The sequence below is a fragment of the Haliotis rufescens genome, unplaced genomic scaffold (genome assembly GCF_023055435.1).
Source record: "Haliotis rufescens isolate VD_foot unplaced genomic scaffold, xgHalRufe1.0.p SCAF_4, whole genome shotgun sequence".
Taxonomy (NCBI): domain Eukaryota; kingdom Metazoa; phylum Mollusca; class Gastropoda; order Lepetellida; family Haliotidae; genus Haliotis; species Haliotis rufescens.
Genome location: NW_025964112.1, coordinates 10,174,854 through 10,193,953, shown reverse-complemented (window position 1 = coordinate 10,193,953; position 19,100 = coordinate 10,174,854). Strand labels below are relative to the sequence as shown.

The 19,100-nt window shown below is 40.2% G+C and overlaps 1 protein-coding gene across 11 annotated transcripts in view; it reads left to right on the top strand.

Moving 5' to 3' along the window:
• The window catches only part of LOC124135804 (arf-GAP with GTPase, ANK repeat and PH domain-containing protein 1-like), a 95,048-nt gene that overhangs the window by 41,321 nt on the left and 34,627 nt on the right, over positions 1–19,100 (top strand). For all 11 annotated transcript variants that reach the window (XM_046501368.2, XM_046501366.2, XM_046501365.2 and 8 more), the window contains exons 2-8: positions 140–198; positions 2,990–3,077; positions 5,262–5,347; positions 6,453–6,594; positions 13,968–14,102; positions 16,831–17,045; positions 18,372–18,512. In XM_046501368.2, coding sequence (XP_046357324.1) covers positions 140–198; positions 2,990–3,077; positions 5,262–5,347; positions 6,453–6,594; positions 13,968–14,102; positions 16,831–17,045; positions 18,372–18,512 — 866 coding nt within the window. The remainder of the gene's footprint in view (positions 1–139; positions 199–2,989; positions 3,078–5,261; positions 5,348–6,452; positions 6,595–13,967; positions 14,103–16,830; positions 17,046–18,371; positions 18,513–19,100) is intronic.

Here is a 19,100-nt window from a genome sequence, read left to right as displayed (position 1 = left end):
GAGTTTGTCATCACATTGCAAGGAGAGCAATGTTTCTCAAACTAACAGTGTTTGTAATTTATGGAGTTTGAGGTATTTTTGTTTCAGAGAAATATGTGCAATATTGCAGTTTTTACAACAATCTTCTCTTCTGTTCCAGATTCATTTGTAAACAGTCAAGAATGGACACTAAGTCGCTCAGTCCCAGATCTCAAACTGGTAAGTCGAGCAAGTTGTATTTGACACCAATCCAATTATGTGATAGCTATTAGGATATTGGACAGCCCCAGATCCCCAATACCTCATGCCAGTTGTAGTAGGGCTGTAAGTTGTGAACTGTGACATAAAACAACGTTCGCTCACTTGGTTGTATAATCTGTGTATGTGGCTAAAATGATCATCCCTTACAGATATGTCGAAGTTCAAAATAGATTTGTACGTTATAGCTGTTTAGAATCCCAATGGCATTCAAGGATAGAATTGGTCCCAAATAATCTATGCTTGTTTTTATGAGGTGGCTAAAATCCAACTGATGGTCAGGCTTGATGACTTGGTTGATTGTGTGTCATTGTACGGTGTGGGACATTGTGAATAATATCGACCTATGCTTACTGGCCTTATCGCTGGGATATTGGTTGCTGCAGCATTAATCAGTAAGTGAGTGGTTTTACACCACTTTTAGCAATATTCCAGCAGTATCACGGCGGGGGACACCAGAAATGGGCTTAAAACATTTGTACCCATGTGAGGAATCGAACCTGGGTCGTCGGGGTTACAAGCGACCGCTTTAATCACTAGGCTATCCCACAGCCCCTCACAGCATTAATCAACTTTTGTTTATGAAGACATGAAACTTTTGTAGATAACATCAATCTTTATTGTTTGTAATGTCCTTTTAGGGCTTCCTCTCAAAAGTAAAGCTGGAAGCATTGTTTTTGTCGAACTGAAGAAGTTTAATGTCTTCATATACTGCAAAGTGCCAGTCAAAGGCATCAACATGCACTCACTTGCCTTGTTTACTTTCTGCCTTGAGTTATGTAATGCTGGTTTCAGTTACATAAACTTATTTGTTTAAATGTTCGTATAAATATTTTGTACATTGCTTTTATGAAGACTCTTCAAAAGAGGTCCTTCAAAATTCACACTAGTCTGCTAGCCCGAGACTATTAAATTGTCCTGAGGACAAGTAAAAATCCTGATAGTCCTGATTGACTAGTAGGATTTGAGGGCTATTAATTTAAACCAGTTTTCAATGCTTCAAGTTTGCTACAAATTGGAACAGAATAAAACTCATAGAAAACACAGCAAACACTTTTGTCTCTTTCCAACAAGACTAGCTATAAACTGTAAGGACTAGTGAAAAAAGGTTTCTATTTGTCCTCTGGACTAGCCCTAAGAAACAAGATTTGTAAAGCGGGAAAGATATGAAAGCATTGTTGATAGCATATTGCTCTTGGGGAAGCTACTTCCAGTAATAGTGGGCAGTAATTAGTGTCCACTTACTGGTTCACACAAGACTTGATAGTAATTGCCCTGTTGTAAACCCACTAAGAGAGTATTGAAGTGGACAGATTGCGTGAGAGACTAGTAGGGGGTGAGTGACTTGTGCTGCCATCTGGGATGAGACTGATATCAGCTGTTAGGACTGGTGCATATTGATGCTCATGTATTATACATCAGGGTGCACAGACACTTACATGATTACGTAAGAGTGGTTGCTTACTGGAGGGGACACTGATGGGAGTTTAGTTATCTGACTTCATTATAATTGGATGAAGTTAAAAGAATGCGAAAGAATGTTTCTGGCCCAACTACACGCAGATAGACTAACATTTAGTCTCTGAAAATATACTACTCAAAAGAAGTTAAGGATCACCCTATTCTTTCATATTGGTAATGTTAATCTGTCATGGCATGAGAGATTAACTATTGTAATATGAAAGAATCAGGTGATCCTTAACTTCTTTTGAGTAGTATATATTAAATCTGGATAGAAACAGGCGACTCTGTTTAGTGAAAAGGAGCCCCAGTGTGATGGGAGATTCAGTTGAACCTGTTGAAAATCTAGACTTGCTTCATTTAGGGATATAGCATCATAGTAAGGACTGGGTGAAGGAAGGGAAAATAAATTGGTTCAGTTTTGAAATTGGGGGAATTTGCTGTGGTATTTGTATCTAGAGACTCTTTAAATCTTCAGATGTTTAGATGAAGGTTATGCCTAGGACTGCTATAGACTGAATATTGTTTTACGCTGTAGTCAGCAGTTCTGATAAAGAGAAGGCTATAGGACAATTAGTGATGACAGCGTGACACACAATCAGCTAGATCACATATTATGATTAAAAAGTCTTGTTATGGTGGCCTTTACGACATGCATGGGGCACTGGGACATCTATCCCAGAATACCAATTGCAGTAGCCCATGTAGATTATGGGATATTTTTTCAAGTGTGTGTGAATTTTGAAATCAGCTCAGATGAAGACATTGCTGATGATGTAAGCTTGCATCATGAGTACCATCACTCTCTTTCACTACACTCACTATGACTGCAAAACTGCTGATTCATTGATTATGCTCTCAAGTTACTTTCCTAGCTGTATATAAACAATGGAAAAGAACACGGGTGCAATTTGGCTTGAGCTTGGTAGTCTGAGTTAGTTTGTGTCATGTTAAAGGAGTCTAATAGAATTTCAGGGCTTGTTAAGGGGTGTGTCCTGATTTGTTATCATTATTCAGACTAGGAAATGTACAGACCAACATATCAGTGGCAGCATCGATACAATAGTTGTCATATTGTATATGTTGATGTACTTTAAGATTTATTTACTATGTTGTATGAAACATTGTGTGGTGAATCTGCACCAGATGAACAAGTACACAACTAGTAAATTCATTGTTGACTTTCAAAAGTTTTTATAGTGCAATATTTGTTGTATTTTTATACATTTTAGTAATGACTCATGTTACCTGAATTTTCCTCATACATAGAAGGTATGCATGTTTATTGCAGGGTATTCTTGGAAGCGTACAAAGCGGAAAGTCGGCTCTGGTACACCGCTACCTTACAGGCTCCTACATGCAGGAGGAATCACCAGAAGGTAATGGTGTGAACTGTGTTGTGGGGGTGTGGACTGTTGTGGGTGTGTGAACTGTGTTGTGGGGGTGTGGACTGTTGTGGGTGTGTGGACTGTGTTGTGGGGGTGTGGACTGTGTTGGGGGGTGTGGACTGTTGTGGGGGTGAGAGTTGAGTAGGGTGTGGACTGTGTTGTGGGGGGTGAGAGTGGAGTAGGGTGTTGACTGTGTTGTGGGGGTGACAATGGAGTAGGTTGTGGGGGTGACAATGGAGTAGGGTCTAGACTGTGTTGTTGGGGTGACAATGGAGTAGGGTGTGGACTGTGTTGTGGGGGTGAGAGTTGAGTAGGGTGTGGACTGTTGTTGGGGGTGACAGTGGAGTAGGGTGTGGACTGTAATTAGGGGTGACAGTTGAGTAGGGTGTGGACTGTGTTGTGGGGGTGACAGTTGAGTAGGGTGTAGTGTGTATTGTTGGGGTGACAGTTGAGTAGGGTGTGGACTGTGTTGTGGGGGTGACAGTGGAGTAGGGTGTGGACTGTGTTGTGGGGGTGACAGTGGAGTAGGGTGTGGACTGTAATAAGGGGTGACAGTTGAGTAGGGTGTGGACTGTGTTGTGGGGGTGACAGTTGAGTAGGGTGTGGACTGTGTTGTGGGGGTGACAGTGGAGTAGGGTGTGGACTGTAATAAGGGGTGACAGTGGAGTAGGGTGTGGACTGTATTGTGGGGGTGACAGTGGAGTAGGGTGTGGACTGTATTGTGGGGGTGACAGTTGAGTAGGGTGTGGACTGTGTTGTGGGGGTGACAGTGGAGTAGGGTGTGGACTGTGTTGTTGGGGGTGACAGTGGAGTAGGGTGTGGACTGTAATAAGGGGTGACAGTTGAGTAGGGTGTGGACTGTGTTGTGGGGGTGACAGTGGAGTAGGGTGTGGACTGTGTATTGTCAGGTGCTTGTGTGTCTGTTTTGTGTATCATGGGGGTGACAGTGGTGTAGGGTATTAGTGTGTGGCAGTTGGGGATGTCTTGTGTACTGTGGGGGTCTGTTTGTGAATGAGAGATGTAGATTGTGGTTGGTGACTAGAGTGTAAATGCGTGAGTGAATTGGGTTTACAGCTGCTTTGAACAATATTCCAGTTATATCATGGCATGTTAGCTTTATGTGGGAGGAAAGCCCGGAGTGATGCAGGTCTCAGACATTTTGCCACTTGGGTGAAACCCAGAAGCATGATGCTGACAAACCAAGAAACATAATCGGGGTAAACCAGGATTCAAACCCACGATCATAGGTTTCTGGCGTGCTCAGGGGACGCAACTCTGCACAGCGGATTGCTGCACCTTAGATGACTGGGACACCCATGCCGCCGGAGTGTAAATGATAACAGTGGTGTAGGATGAAGCAAATATTTTCAGGAGTGGCTGTCAATAATAACATAACATTACATAACATAACATAACATAACATATATTTATTACCAGAAATATTCAGAACACAGGCAATTTTGTAGACATATACATAATCAACTGATATAAACATACGTGTAACATTTTGAGGATATTAAGTAAAAGAAACAAAATATATGATATGTACATGCATACACATACATACACACACATACACACACATACACACACATACACACACATACACACACACACATACATACATACATACATACATACATACATACATACATACATACATACATACATACATACATACATCTCTTGTTAAATACATAACCAAGAATAAGGCATGAGGTGGATGACAGTTACATTGAGAGATGTCTGGGAATGAATGGAGTATGTATATTATATGGGGTTTTAATATGGGCCAGGCAAGGGTGAGTTTTTCAAAGGTGATTTCAGTATGAAGGAACATCTGTGGAGTAGAGATGTAGGATGTGATCAGGATCATTATCTAAATAGGTCAGCCTGTTGATGTATAACTATCTCCATGTAAATACCAAGGCTCATATATCAGCTTACCCATTAAAAAGCCAGGCTTAATCTTATTCCAAAAGAAGTTAATTCACTGTGCAACAATCCTAGAAGGTGCTTTAGGTTTAGCCATTTATGCATGACAAAGTGAGAATGTATGGAGATTTTATGGTAGCTTCAGTAATCTTTCTGAATGGTTTTCAACAAAACAAAGTAAGAGTTAGTTCCCTTCCAACACTCTATAAGGTTTGTATTTTGTTTTACTGAATCTTTCAGGTGGGCGATTTAAGAAAGAAGTGATCTTGGATGGGCAGAGTTATCTTCTCCTTATACGAGATGAAGGAGGTGCTCCTGAAATGCAGGTGTGTACTTAATGTAGACTTTGCAAATCTCCTATTTTACTTTATCTTTCCCACTGTGGGGATTCCATGTTGATATAATTCCCCAGGATGGCGACTTCATTCAATGGATGGTCACACTCGGTGACTTGATTCAAAGAATGTCGTTTCCCCAACAGCGGGGGTCATTGCTCATGTCAATCACTGGATTGTCTGATCCTGACTTCATTATGTACTGGCCAGCATTATGTAACTGAAATATTGTTTAGTTTAGCAACAAACTTCATCTACCACTTATCAAATGAGTGTAATACTATTTCCAGAAGAGCATTTCTTATCTCAAAAATCATGTTTTCAAAAAAAAATTTTCTGGATTCCACTGTTTTGTTCAGCTGACTAAAAAACTGCATGTTTTCTGTTTGTCCATAATATATTTGACTCGTGAAGATATTAGATTTAGATTAGATTTCATAAGAGGTGACCAACAGGATCAGGTGGCCAGGCTCACTAACTTGGTTGATGCATTGTTCCCTAATTGCATAGATCCAGTCACAGGATTGTTAGGTCCAGTCCCAATTTTTTACAGACTGCTGTCATGTAGCAGGAATATTACTGAGCGCAGTGTTAATCAACAAACATCCACAACCACAATATATTGTACAGAAAGATTGTTCTTTTGAACTATAAGCAGCCTATTTTAAGTGTCGGTCTTTGTCGACATTTCCAGCTATTGATTATTCATATAAGGCGAGCTGAAGTCTGTTTTTTACTCTGCCTCTGTGGTCAAGTGGATAAAGCGCTACCCAGTGGTTTGATCCTAGCTTCGTCATACTAATAGACGTTGAAAGATGGTACTTGTTGTTACGCTGCCTGGCGCTCAGCTTTAAGGGGTTAAACAAGGAATCGCCAGCGTAGATGTAAATCCTTTTTTTATCTCACCTCGACCTTTTTAACTGCAACATAACTGAAATGTAACAATAGCAAGTAATCAGAGTGAACATAAAAACAATAGCTTTGTGATCTACTTCAGTAGTTTCCTGTGCACTGAGATAGAGCAGTGACAAGACGAGGAAATGGCAGTGTTGAACAGGAGTGGATGTTGACCCTTGTGTTTGGCCTTGTGTTTCAGTTCACACACTGGGTTGATGCCATCATCTTCGTCTTCAGTCTAGAGAACGAGCTCAGCTTCCAGGCTGTGTACAGCTACTATGCCAAGATGGCGCACTACCGCAACGCTGCTGAAATACCACTCATATTGGTAGGAACGCAGGGTAAGTAAAACAGTGAGCGATTATGCAAATTATTATGGTTAGCAATACTTTTGTATTAGTTAGTCATAAGACTCTATTGTTACAAGGTTCATACAGGCTTGGAAAAGGCCTTGAAGTTTAGTGGTTCATTTCTGTATGAACCTTGTGATTTCAAGCAGAGGATCTTGGGTCCAGTTCCACAAAGCGATATTAGCGTTACGACTGTCGTATGCCTATGTTAGAGTATGGGAGTTAGATCACCTTAGCGCTAAGATTGCTTTGTGGAACAGGCCCTTGGATCCTTAAGGTTTCCTGCTGAAGTATTTGAATCTAGGGCACTCCAAATCCTCCACTTTAACATTAGGTTTGACATTAGGTTGCTGGCTGTACTCATGGGTTTGACCAAAATGGTAAATGTCTAAAACCTGCGCAACTTCAGGCTTACCTCCAACATTAATCTGACATGCCGTGATATAACTGGAATACTTTTGAGTGGTGTTAAAACTCACTCACTCACTCAGCTCACTCAGCTCACTCACTCACTCACTCACTCACTCACTCACTCACTCACTCACTGAGCTCAGCTCACAATATCAATCACTAGATTGTCTGGCCCAGACTTGGAGTATTTACGAGCTGCCGTCATACAGCTGCAATATTGCTCAGTGCAGTTTTAAACAACAAGCCCACATACACACACACTCTGAGATGCAAACTTTCAAAACTTTTTTCATCTGATAAGTCAAGTATTACGATAGATTTCTTCGGAAGCATGTGTTCTAGCATGGTTTATGTTTGTATATTGATTTTCTAAGATAACTTAAATGTTTAGATATGGCCGAGTTGAAAGCTAATATATTGATCAATGATTTAGAATGTTGGCTAACAACCCTCCATCTCAATACTGCCCACGTCAATAATATACCCCTGCATGACATGTTAATTCTGTATAGGTCTGTATAGATTTCACTTACAGTTCTCAATGGTTTTATGTGCCCTTCTTACATATTATAGGGATAATTGCCCTTGATTTTCGTGACGTCAACTGTCACTTTGTGATACATGCCATTACCACATACACATAGATCATATAGTCCCCCAGACCACCATCTTACTTTCAATATTTTTTTATTTTTAAATGTATTTTCTCAGCCCTACATAATATCAGTGAGTCCATCATCGGTAAAAAACAAGACATCTCAGAAACAGACCTCAAGTCATATTGACAAATTACATCCCATTTCAGGATGGATTGTTATTGCTTGTGGCATTGGGGAATATGGTTTGCATTACGACCTTCTTGAACCATGGTGTTGCTCTACTATAACCTATAATATATAACTACTATAACCTCATTAAATTATGATATTTTTATCACTGCAATTTGATAAGATAAAATACTTGAAAGCATATATTTTTATCCATTTGCTGGGAATGTAGACAGACATTAGAAATATGTTTTTTTGTCAACCAACTGACAAGAGAAGGCTGGCCTCATGTTGCTGAAAATGCAGTTTCAATTACTATCATGAAATTCAATATCCTTCTTGCATGCAACAGATGTTATCTTTTTCAATCCATCTTGCATGTTTTCCCTGGATGCCTATATCACTTCTCCCTTCTCAGATCTAGATAAGACTTACAAAGACAACATGCACATGTTTGATCTCTGATGCAGACTTGTAGGAGCTCTGTCTGTGAATGCTGACAGTGAGCTGAAGAGATTGCAGGCCTAGAAATCGCTCCTAGTCTGGGACTCAAAATGCTGTATAATTAAGACACCTATGAGACTTGTATGAATTACAAACTAGAGCTTGGACGAGTCCAAATTTACTATCAGGGTACCCATTCCCCTATTACCTGACCCTACCCGGCTACCTGCCGTAGGTCTCAAAATGTATTTACAAATGCCCGATTGGGAATAGTTTGACCGTCGCCCTGGCAAAATGTATTTAGATACTTGTATAAAACGATCTGGTCATGCATACATTGAAGTTGACTTAAAGTTTTATCTCTATTCAAATTTATAAAGTCAGAAGTCACATATAGTGTAACCGTGGAAGTTCAAGATAATTTTTGCCATTAAACAATCACCACAAGTCCCGGGTAGTCCTGTGGGTATCTGGGGCCTAATCAGGAACCACCCTCCCCGAGTACCCGAGTTACCTGTCCCAGCCCTGTTTACAAACTTTTGAAAGTTTTCCCCATGTACATAATTGTAGAGCATAGTGATTTACTATGAATTGATTCCAACGGTTGGATTGTATGATAGTATTTTTTCAGCTTTATTTCTGTGACTATTCATCAAGGGGATATAGACCTTATCAGTATGACTTGACAAACAAGGTCATTAAGCATGTATCAGAGCTTCAGATAAGTTGTAATATACTCGAGTCAAATCACCATAACCCTATTTGTTGTTAGGTGCTTGCGTACATGTCAATATAGTTGTTAGCCTTGCCTCAAGTCTGTACTGAAATTCAGTCTAAGGACTCCAGTCTCTTACAGGGACAACTTGTTGTCCCCCGCCGCGCGAAAGCGCGAAGCGGGGGATATAGTATTCACGACCGTCCGTACGTACATCCCACCTGTTTGTTGCCGCGATATCTCAAGAACTAAACACTGGATTGTCTTCATATTTGGAACTATGGTGTATATACAAATTCCGCAGACACCAGTCGGTTTTGGTGACCTTGACCCCATTTTCAAGGTCACAGCAGGCAAATCTGCTTTTGGAGTTGGAAAACGGTGTTGCCGCGATATCTCAAGAACTAAACACTGGATTGTCTTCATATTTGGAACTATGGTGTATATACAGACACCGCAGACACCAGTCGGTTTTGGTGACCTTGACCCCATTTTCAAGGTCACAGCAGGCAAATCTGTTTTTGGAGTTGGAAAACGGTGTTGCCGCAATATCTCAAGAACTAATCGCTGGATTGTCTTCATATTTGGTACTATGGTGTATATACAGGCGGGGGACATTTCGTCACTTTGTGACAAATACTTGTTCTTATTATTTTCATAATCTAGACCTTATGATTTAAACTAATAATTATTGCCTTAGACTTTTTTAGAGACTTGTGCAAGTCTATATCGTTGCTTGCTTTTTATCACCCCGGCATATAATGTGGGGGGATATAGTGATCAGCCAGTCTGTCCCTCTGTCTGTCTGTAATCACTTCTTTTTCCGGGGCAGAACTCGAAAACATTCTGTGTATTTGATCCAAACTTGGCAAATCTATCAGTCACATACTGAAGTGGTGCCTTTTGATATTTTGGGATTTTTCAAATTTTTATTTTTTCAAATTTTTATGGAAAGAAGTTGGACATAGACAACATTCGGGATGTGGTTTGTTTCTGGGGCAGAATTCGAAAACCATTCAGTATATTTGATCGAACTTGAAAAATGTATCAGTCACATGCTGAAGTGGTGCCTTTTGCTATTTTGTAATTTTTAGAATGTTTATTTTTAAAAATCTTTATGGAAAGAAGTTGAACAAGGACATGATTACTAGTTTCATGGATAATTTTGCGCAACTTGTTTTTGGTTACTGAAGCGTAACTCGAAAACCGTTCTATATTTTTCAACAAAATTTGGCAGATATATCAAACAGATCCTGATGTGGTGCATTTTGTTATTTGTGGATTTGGGGCACTTTTCTTTTTCTTGATTTCCATGGAAACAATTTGGACTTGGTCTCAAAAGGTAGGGGTAGGTGTCGTTTCCAGAGCACAACTTGAAAACTGTGAAAGACTTTTCATACTAACCTGGTACATGTATTAACCAAGGGCTGAAGTGGTGTTTTTTGTTATTTAGGAATTTAATGAAAAAAAAAAAAATCCTGTTTACATGGCAACAAGTTTGACTTGGACTCTGTTCATAGTGGTGTGTTTGTCCAGACCATATCTCTAAAAGTGATAGGTATTCTTTCATGACACTTTGCACACACAAAGACCAGTTTGCCATTTGCTAATAAGGGGTGTTTATAAAAAAACAAATTCTGTTTCCATGGCAACAACTTTGATTTTGACTGTTCATATTGGTGTGTACCTAACATAGAAATCCAAAGTTCCGAATCCCAATCCCATGGTATTGTTTTGATAGCACAATAACTACTCTTGTATAGACTGATTGCTTTTGTGAGCTTTTGCTACATCTGGCACATTTGGGGCGGCACATGAACAGGAGAAAACTAAAAGTTACCAAAACAGCATTTTAAGCAGAATTATTGAAAAAAATGTTTACTCATTGGTTTAAAAGTTCCTGGCAGACTGAATCCAAAGAAGTACAATATATTCAATACCCAATATGAATGATATCATATTAGTTTATACTCAATGGCTCAAAACATTATCTGGAGCCTGGGTGTATTGTGCACTGATTCAGTTTTTCAAAATAGGTGTGAACATCCAGTTGTCCTTGTTGCAACGCTTATGTTTAGTGGTTCAAGCCTTCACTCATGTCAAAGTCCCGGGTACTATTCCGCACATGGGTGCAATGTGTGAAGCCATTTCTGGTGTTCCCCGCCTTGATATGCTGGATTATTACTAAAAGCAACATAAAAACCATACTCACTACATACTCAACTAAATGACCCCCCCCTCCCAATTTTTTCCTCTCTCTCTCTCTCCTCTCTCTCTCTCTCCCCCCCCCCCCCCCCCCCCAAGATTAAAAGAAGCAACCTATGCTTGCTTGTTGAACTTAATGGATTGGGTGTCAGAGAATCAGTGAAATGGTTGATAGCATGCCATCCTAATGTGGATCTTTGCTTATATCAATCACTGTTTGCCTGGTCCTGACTCGATTAACGTGGTTGCTGTCATGTAGGTGAAATATTGCAGCATTAAACAATAAACAAAACACAGGAAGGACTAATTATTTCAGGACCTGACATGTGTGGCATTTCTTTCGACAGTAAGAAAATGCCTATCTGTACGACATACATTATTTTTCAGCACAGCAAAAATGTTTTGATTTTCTTTGAAATTACCTGAATAATAAAATGTAGAAAAACTTGAAAATATGGAACTCTGTGTGGGTGTGTGGGTGTGTGGGTGTGTGTGTGTGGGTGTGTGGTTGGTTAGATGGATGGATGGATGGATGGAGGGGCCAGATGGGTTTGTGATGTGGCTAGTTCTTCCCGAGGGACTTTGAGTTTAAGTCACTGTGTGCATTAATAAAATAAGCCAGCATGACCATGATGACAGCTTTTTGTTCTGCAAATAAAACAAAACTTGAAAATTCTGGCAGCTGAATGGCACCCCTTTTTTCTAGGTCAAGATGAAAAAGATTGTCCACCTGCTCCAAACTTTCCAAAGTTCATTCCTGAGAATAAATTTAGTTTATGTCTTAACTCAGAGATTGTTTGATAACCATTGCCACACGCAACTCAAAATACATTTTATGGATGTCTTTTCTGAATTTTATCTTTGAAATGTTTGTACAGTAACTCATAATTGATGGAATACATTTTCTGTTATTGAATTATTATGAATGTTTTTGAGAATCTTTCATAACATATGAAAGGTAATTTTATGATATTCAGACCTTGATGAGAGTTCCAAGGTGCTACTAAGCACCAAAACTGTCTTTGAAACCATGGCAACTGTTATGCTTGAAGTCATTCTATGTGAACACCATCCCGATTTGCAACAAATCCAGAACATACCTCAAACATCAGAAAATGTAACCACCGAAAAGCAGATGGGAAGTGTAGAGTTTAATCCAAGTTGAGATTCATTGATAAGACATTAATTATGACACGGTTTGACCCTCATCAAGTCAAAAATTTGTAAGAAGGCCTAGTAAAAGATTTGTTGACTTCTTAAGATGCAATATAGATCCATTAACAAATTTTAAATTCCAGTCCACTTTGAAGAACGTTCTGAAAATGTGAATTTAAATAGAAAGTGGACGGTTTTATGCAGCTTTGCTGAAGAAAGGTCTTTGGCCTTAATTTCTAAAGCAATGCAGTGAGGAGATAATGTAATGATGTAAGCTGATGAGGAAGTTACACTTGCAGCCTTATTACATGTATGTTCAGCAGTAATTACTTCTTACCATGCTGCTTAATCAATAAATCAGTCTACCAGGCTCTCGTTTCCTCCAAGAACAGGAACGGAGGTTCAAATTACTTGAAATTAGTGCATAATTGCATGTACTAAATATCACTTGAATTATTAACTGAGAAAAATAAATGTCTTTTCCTACTTCGGAACCAGAAAAAACCCAGATTTCATTCATTAAGTGATTACACTTGAAATCAGAGAATTTGGAAAATGTGTTGCCCTTTAGAAAGACAGAGCTGTGTTCAACAATGTGGTTCCACTCAGATGTAGTTTTTAGGTTTACATAATATACAGTGAGTGTTGCACTGATTCTCTACCACGTATTTCCGCATTCCATGTGGGGAGAGAATTGGAAAATATCTTGAGGAAAAAACAACGAATAAATACTTTTTATGAATGAGCACCAGATGTGAAATATACACACAAGGCTCTTTTTCCTTTATTGAACTGTGTTGGATTTCCGAGACCACATGCGGCAGAGATGTGACATCTGTGTACATCTATCACATGCTTAATTACCACAAAATCGTCCCCCTGAATACCGGATGCTCCTGCATTCAAATCAGATCAGCTGTGCAGCATGATATGTCTTAAGTCTGAACGTTTTGTTGCAATTCTAAACAATCAGTGGGATACAGTGCTGATATTATTCCTAGGCTTCAAAACCTTTCGGGAGAAGCATCTTGTTTATGACTGTAGGAAAACTATAAACTACATTAAAAAACTCCTTTTGTATTTTACACTTTCTCGATATCTGTGTATAAAAGTTGAACCCAAACAAAAGACCATATTGTATCTCGGGTATTATTGAGTCACTGTAGGAAAAATAACTACCTACATTAAAAAACACCTTTGTATTTCAAATTTTCTCATGATCTGCATAAGATTTAATACCAAATTAAGACCCATGTTGTATCCCTGGTATTAATACGTGTAGGAAAAAGATAAACTTTATAAAAAATACTCTTTTTATAGTTTACACTTTCTCAAAATCACCAAACAAATGCCATTTTTTGTTGAAATAAAGAAAGTTTAAGAAGATCAAATCTCTGTGAACTATTTTGGAATAATACACACACCTCTTTGTGCTGACATTTGAGAGAATGTCAGCAAACTTAGAAATTCCATATCTACATGATGTTGAGATGTGTAAACTTTGATTATTATCTTCTCATAAATCACATAAAAATATCATAAAGAAAGCATCTTCTATTAGTGTGAATCAAAGCCTTGTTTATTTATTCTAAGGCTTAAAATTCTTGATAAACTATCTCCAGCTTCATGTGCGGAAATTCCATTTAAGTTTACATTTCTCTTTTCAGATGCCATAAGCGAAAGTAATCCTCGCCTAATTGACGACATGAGGGCGAGAAAACTAGCCTCGGATTTGAAGAGATGCTCCTACTATGAAACGTGTGCCACATATGGTTTAAATGTCGAGAGAGTCTTTCAGGATGGTAAGACAGTACAGAGGGAAGATTTTTTTAACATTAGCTAGAAATGCAGCAGTGTGTTAAGTCCTAGGGATGCTTTCGCATGTTGACAAAGAAAATATTTAGGCCTGTTCACAAAGGATACACAGTGATGTCTGTTTTGTCTCTTCTTCTAGGCAAGTATTATTGTTTTATTTAATTATTTTCTAGATTGTGATGTTTGTAATATGAAATTTGATTCGGTAGGTTATCTTATTTGAATTCTGAAACATCTTGATTTCCACAGTAATATTTATTTTGCATGACAGTTCATGTTTTGATGTTTTTCCAGTGCAGATTGTGATGCTTTTTGCCGTGTCAGGAATTGAAAAAGATACTGTTGTTGTCCAACATGGAGGGTGGTTTTGTTTATGCTTGATATTATGACACATGGAAAGTTCAGGGGTTTGTTTACACCTGCTCAGAGTCTGATATTCGGCCCTTGTCTGCAGGAAATGTCAGAAAAAATTCCCAAATTGGAATTAAGAATTTCCCAAATTAGTCTGTATTATGACTAAATTTGTAGCTTTGAAGAGATGGCATACCTGTGTATTTTGGGTATGAATATAGGTATGACAATTTATACTTGTTGCAAGAGGTGACTAAATGGATTGGGTGTTGAGGCTCGGTGACCATGGTGACTTGGTGGATTGCAGGCCATCTTGTTTCCCAATTGCATCGATTGATGCTAATGAAATGAAACACTGAATTGTCTTCAGTGTTTGAAATTAAAGAATCCAAGCTCCCACTGCAGCGGTAGAAACTAACAGTTTCAGTCCGCTAGTCCTTATAATGATAGCATATAGCAAAACCTATAAAATGTTTAAATTCTACTAGTCATTAGGATACCTTTACTATTGGGCAGTTTGGCAAGGAATATAGGACTAGTGCCAATTTCTAACCCTGCACTGTGCACAAAAACAAATAGATCAGTCCAGCCTTCCTAGTCCTCCCGCCCTTATCAGTAGATGACAGATCCCCTGTCACATACATTTTGATAAACAATTAGCAAATTCCACAGTCTTTAAGGTTTGCTGCAATAGCATTTGAATCTGGGGACCTCTAAATCTTCAACTTTAACATAAGGGTTATGACAAGGACCCCACAGTCTTGAACACTGACATTGGTAAATTCTTACACTAACGCTTAGTCACTGAAAATATTTAGTTTTGATAGAAACAAGCAACTCCATTTAGATTGAACAGGAGCCTAATGAGATGGGAGATTAAGATTCTGAACCTGTGGAAATCTAGACTTGCTTCATTTAGAGCCATAGCATTACACTAAGGGCTGGGCAGAAGGGAAAATATATAGTTCAGGGACTTTGAGCCAGGCTAGTAAATTCTTATCTATGATTGTTTGACAGTGCAATATAAAGCATGGAATAATGCCCATGGGTTTAACGATGTTTTAATCTGTTCAGTCACTCAGCCATGTACTGAAATAATCCACTCCATGTGGATATAGGTGACAAGTGGTCATCAACACTCCATTGTTGGTTGTAAGAGTGACTAAATTCATGTGAGTGGTCTTGAGCTCTGGCATGGCTGAATATGTGTCACCATGCTGTGCATCACATCAACGCTCCATTGTTGGTTGTAAGAGTGACTAACACCGCGAGGTACCGTATTCGACGTAATAAGCGCCCAGGGCGCTCTCTAAATTAGAAATAGGGGGCTCTTATTAGAATATTATTTTGGTGGAAAAAACAGAGTTGAAAGATAAATTTAGTGGTTTATGCTGACGGCCTGTTTATATACGACAGATATATTTTTCCAGAATTTAATTGCCCATAATTAAGAGTGCATATAACACACGAGTGCGTATTATACACGAATAAATAGGTCTTGTGTACATTGATAAATTGGAAGTGGTGCTAATTGGGATTGTTCACTTGCCAATATATTAGCAAATATTGCCGTGGGCGCTTATTAGAGCGGGGCGCTTATTACGTCGAATACGGTAACTGGAATACTGTTGAAAGTGGCGTTAAACCCATCTCACTCACTTCATGTGAGTGGTCTTGAGCTCTGGCATGGCTGAATATGTGTCCCCATGATCATTAGTTATATATTCAGTCACTGGTTTGCCTTGTCCAGATGTGATTATTTAGAGACCACTTTGCACAGCCTGAATAATGGTGACTGTGTCGCTAAGCAATTTTGCCTTACTGTACTTACTGTAATAGTAAATTAATACATATTAGTATACGTAGAACTCAGATTTTGTCCTGTAAAGGTCACATGTATGTAGATTTCCTCTATGTCAAGTGTAAGTTATTGTTGACTCAGTTACTGAATTTTACTCTTGCTCAAAAGTTGTTTGATCAGTGTTACAACATTCAAGGCCTCAGTAAGACTTTTAAAAAGTTTTATGGTAGCCATGTGGAGGACATTTCCTAATTTGATGCATCAGGGATAAAAATGATGTCCAATACAATTCCCTGTTTTGACTTGAACCATATGCTGTGTTGTTTCAGGTGAACAGTTGACTTGTCTTTGCATGTGTTTGTGATAGGTGCTACCGGTGGTGCTGGATTTGTTGACATGTTTGGGAACATCTGGTACCATCACTATTTGATAGTGATTCACATGATTATGGTATAGTTGGAATCATACATTGGACTCATAGGAATCATGGAATCATACAGAAATGTTTTATGATTATGGAAATGTTTTTGGTCACTTTCATTCTGTACTTGTCTCTTTTACAGCATGCCAAAGGATAGTGCAGACCCGGTACCCATCTTTGCCATCTACTGTGACCCCTGTCCCAAGTACCCCAAACCACTCACAACGATCCTACTATGGCACACAGTCCAGCAAGCCCTATGATAGTCATAGCACCAGCAGTCAGTCAACATCTAGCTCCGGAACACTGGTAACCGGGACGAGTATCCAGAACAACACTAGTCAAGGGGGGAACCAGGTGAGTTGTTTGGGCTAGTAGTGGACAGAGAACAGCGCTAGTCAAGCGGGGAACCAGGTGAGTTGTTTGGGCTAGTAGTGGACAGAGAACAGCGCTAGTCAAGGGGGGAGCCAGGTGAGTTGTTGGGGCTAGTAGTGGATAGAGAACATCACTAGTCAGGGGGGAAGCCAGGTGAGTTGTTTGGGCTAGTAGTGGACAGAGAACAACACTAGTCAGGGGGGAAGCCAGGTGAGTTGTTTGGGCTAGTAGTGGACAGAGAACAACACTAGTCAAGGGGGGAACCAGGTGAGTTGTTGGGGCTAGTAGTGGATAGAGAACATCACTAGTCAAGGGGGGAACCAGGTGAGTTGTTTGGGCTAGTAGTGGATAGAGAACATCACTAGTCAGGGGGGAAGCCAGGTGAGTTGTTTGGGCTAGTAGTGGATAGAGAACATCACTAGTCAAGGGGGAAGCCAGGTGAGTTGTTTGGGCTAGTAGTGGACAGAGAACAACACTAGTCAAGGGGTGAACCAGGTGAGTTGTTGGGGCTAGTAGTGGACAGAGAACAACACTAGTCAAGGGGGGAACCAGGTGAGTTGTTTGGGCTAGTAGTGGACAGAGAACAACACTAGTCAGGGGGGAAGCCAGGTGAGTTGTTTGGGCTAGTAGTGGACAGAGAACAACACTAGTCAAGGGGGGAACCAGGTGAGTTGTTGGGGCTAGTAGTGGATAGAGAACATCACTAGTCAGGGGGGAAGCCAGGTGAGTTGTTTGGGCTAGTAGTGGATAGAGAACATCACTAGTCAAGGGGGAAGCCAGGTGAGTTGTTGGGGCTAGTAGTGGACAGAGAACAACACTAGTCAAGGGGTGAACCAGGTGAGTTGTTGGGGCTAGTAGTGGATAGAGAACATCACTAGTCAGGGGGGAAGCCAGGTGAGTTGTTTGGGCTAGTAGTGGATAGAGAACATCACTAGTCAAGGGGGAAGCCAGGTGAGTTGTTTGGGCTAGTTGTGGACAAAAAAGAGCGCTAGTCAAGGGGGGAGCCAGGTGAGTTGTTGGGGCTAGTAGTGGACACAAAACAGCGCTAGTCGAGAGGGGAGCCAGGTGAGTTGTTGGGGCTAGTATCAGTTGGTCAGGATCAGTGACTTGGCAGATAACCCGAAGACGTGGACAGTTACTCACTGGTTTGTCTGGTCCAGATTTGATATACAGGCCGCTGTCATTTTGCTGGAACATTGCTGAATCCAGCATTAATAAACTTTAACATGTGATTTCATAAGGGCTTTTCTTACTTTGTCTGGTCCAGATTCTCACTCACTCACTCACTCACTCACTCACTCTTCACAGGGCCAGCAGTCAGGGAGTACTACCAAAGAGAAAGAGATGCGAGAATCCACAAAGGAGAAGTCAGATAGAAAGAAGAAGGAGCATCAGCATCTCCCTCCACCCCAGCAGCTCCCCCCTCCTCTCCCTGAGCCCGACTCACAGGTTAGTAGGTGCCCCATGGCAGGCCAGTATGCGTACCACACATGTCCCTGGGGTTGACCGTCAGAATATCACAGGTCTCTCCCATGTTGGTAGGTGCAGTTCTAGGCCAGTATAGGTACCACAGGATTGTAGTCCCTGGGGGTGACGGACATAATATCACAGGTCTCTCCCATGTTGGTAGGTGCAGTATAGGCCAGTATAGGTACCACAGGATTGTAGTCCCTGGGGGTGACCGTCAGAATATCACAGGTCTCTCCCATGTTGGTAGGTGCAGTTCTAAGCCAGTATAGGTACCACAGGATTGTAGTCCCTGGGGGTGACCGTCAGAATATCACAGGTCTCTCCCATGTTGGTAGGTGCACTGTTCTAGGCCAGTATAAGTACAGAAGGTTGTAGACCCTGGGGGAAGAGAATATCACAAATCTTTACTTTGAATGAGTTTAGTACTTACTTAATTCTGTGATTTACTTTAAAGTTTGAGTGCGTTGATAGCAGATACTGCAGCGCCCCTGCAATGGCCTGCACACATGTTTCTACGAAGATAATTTGAAGTGATCATGATAGAAACTGTTTATGCTTATGATGTTT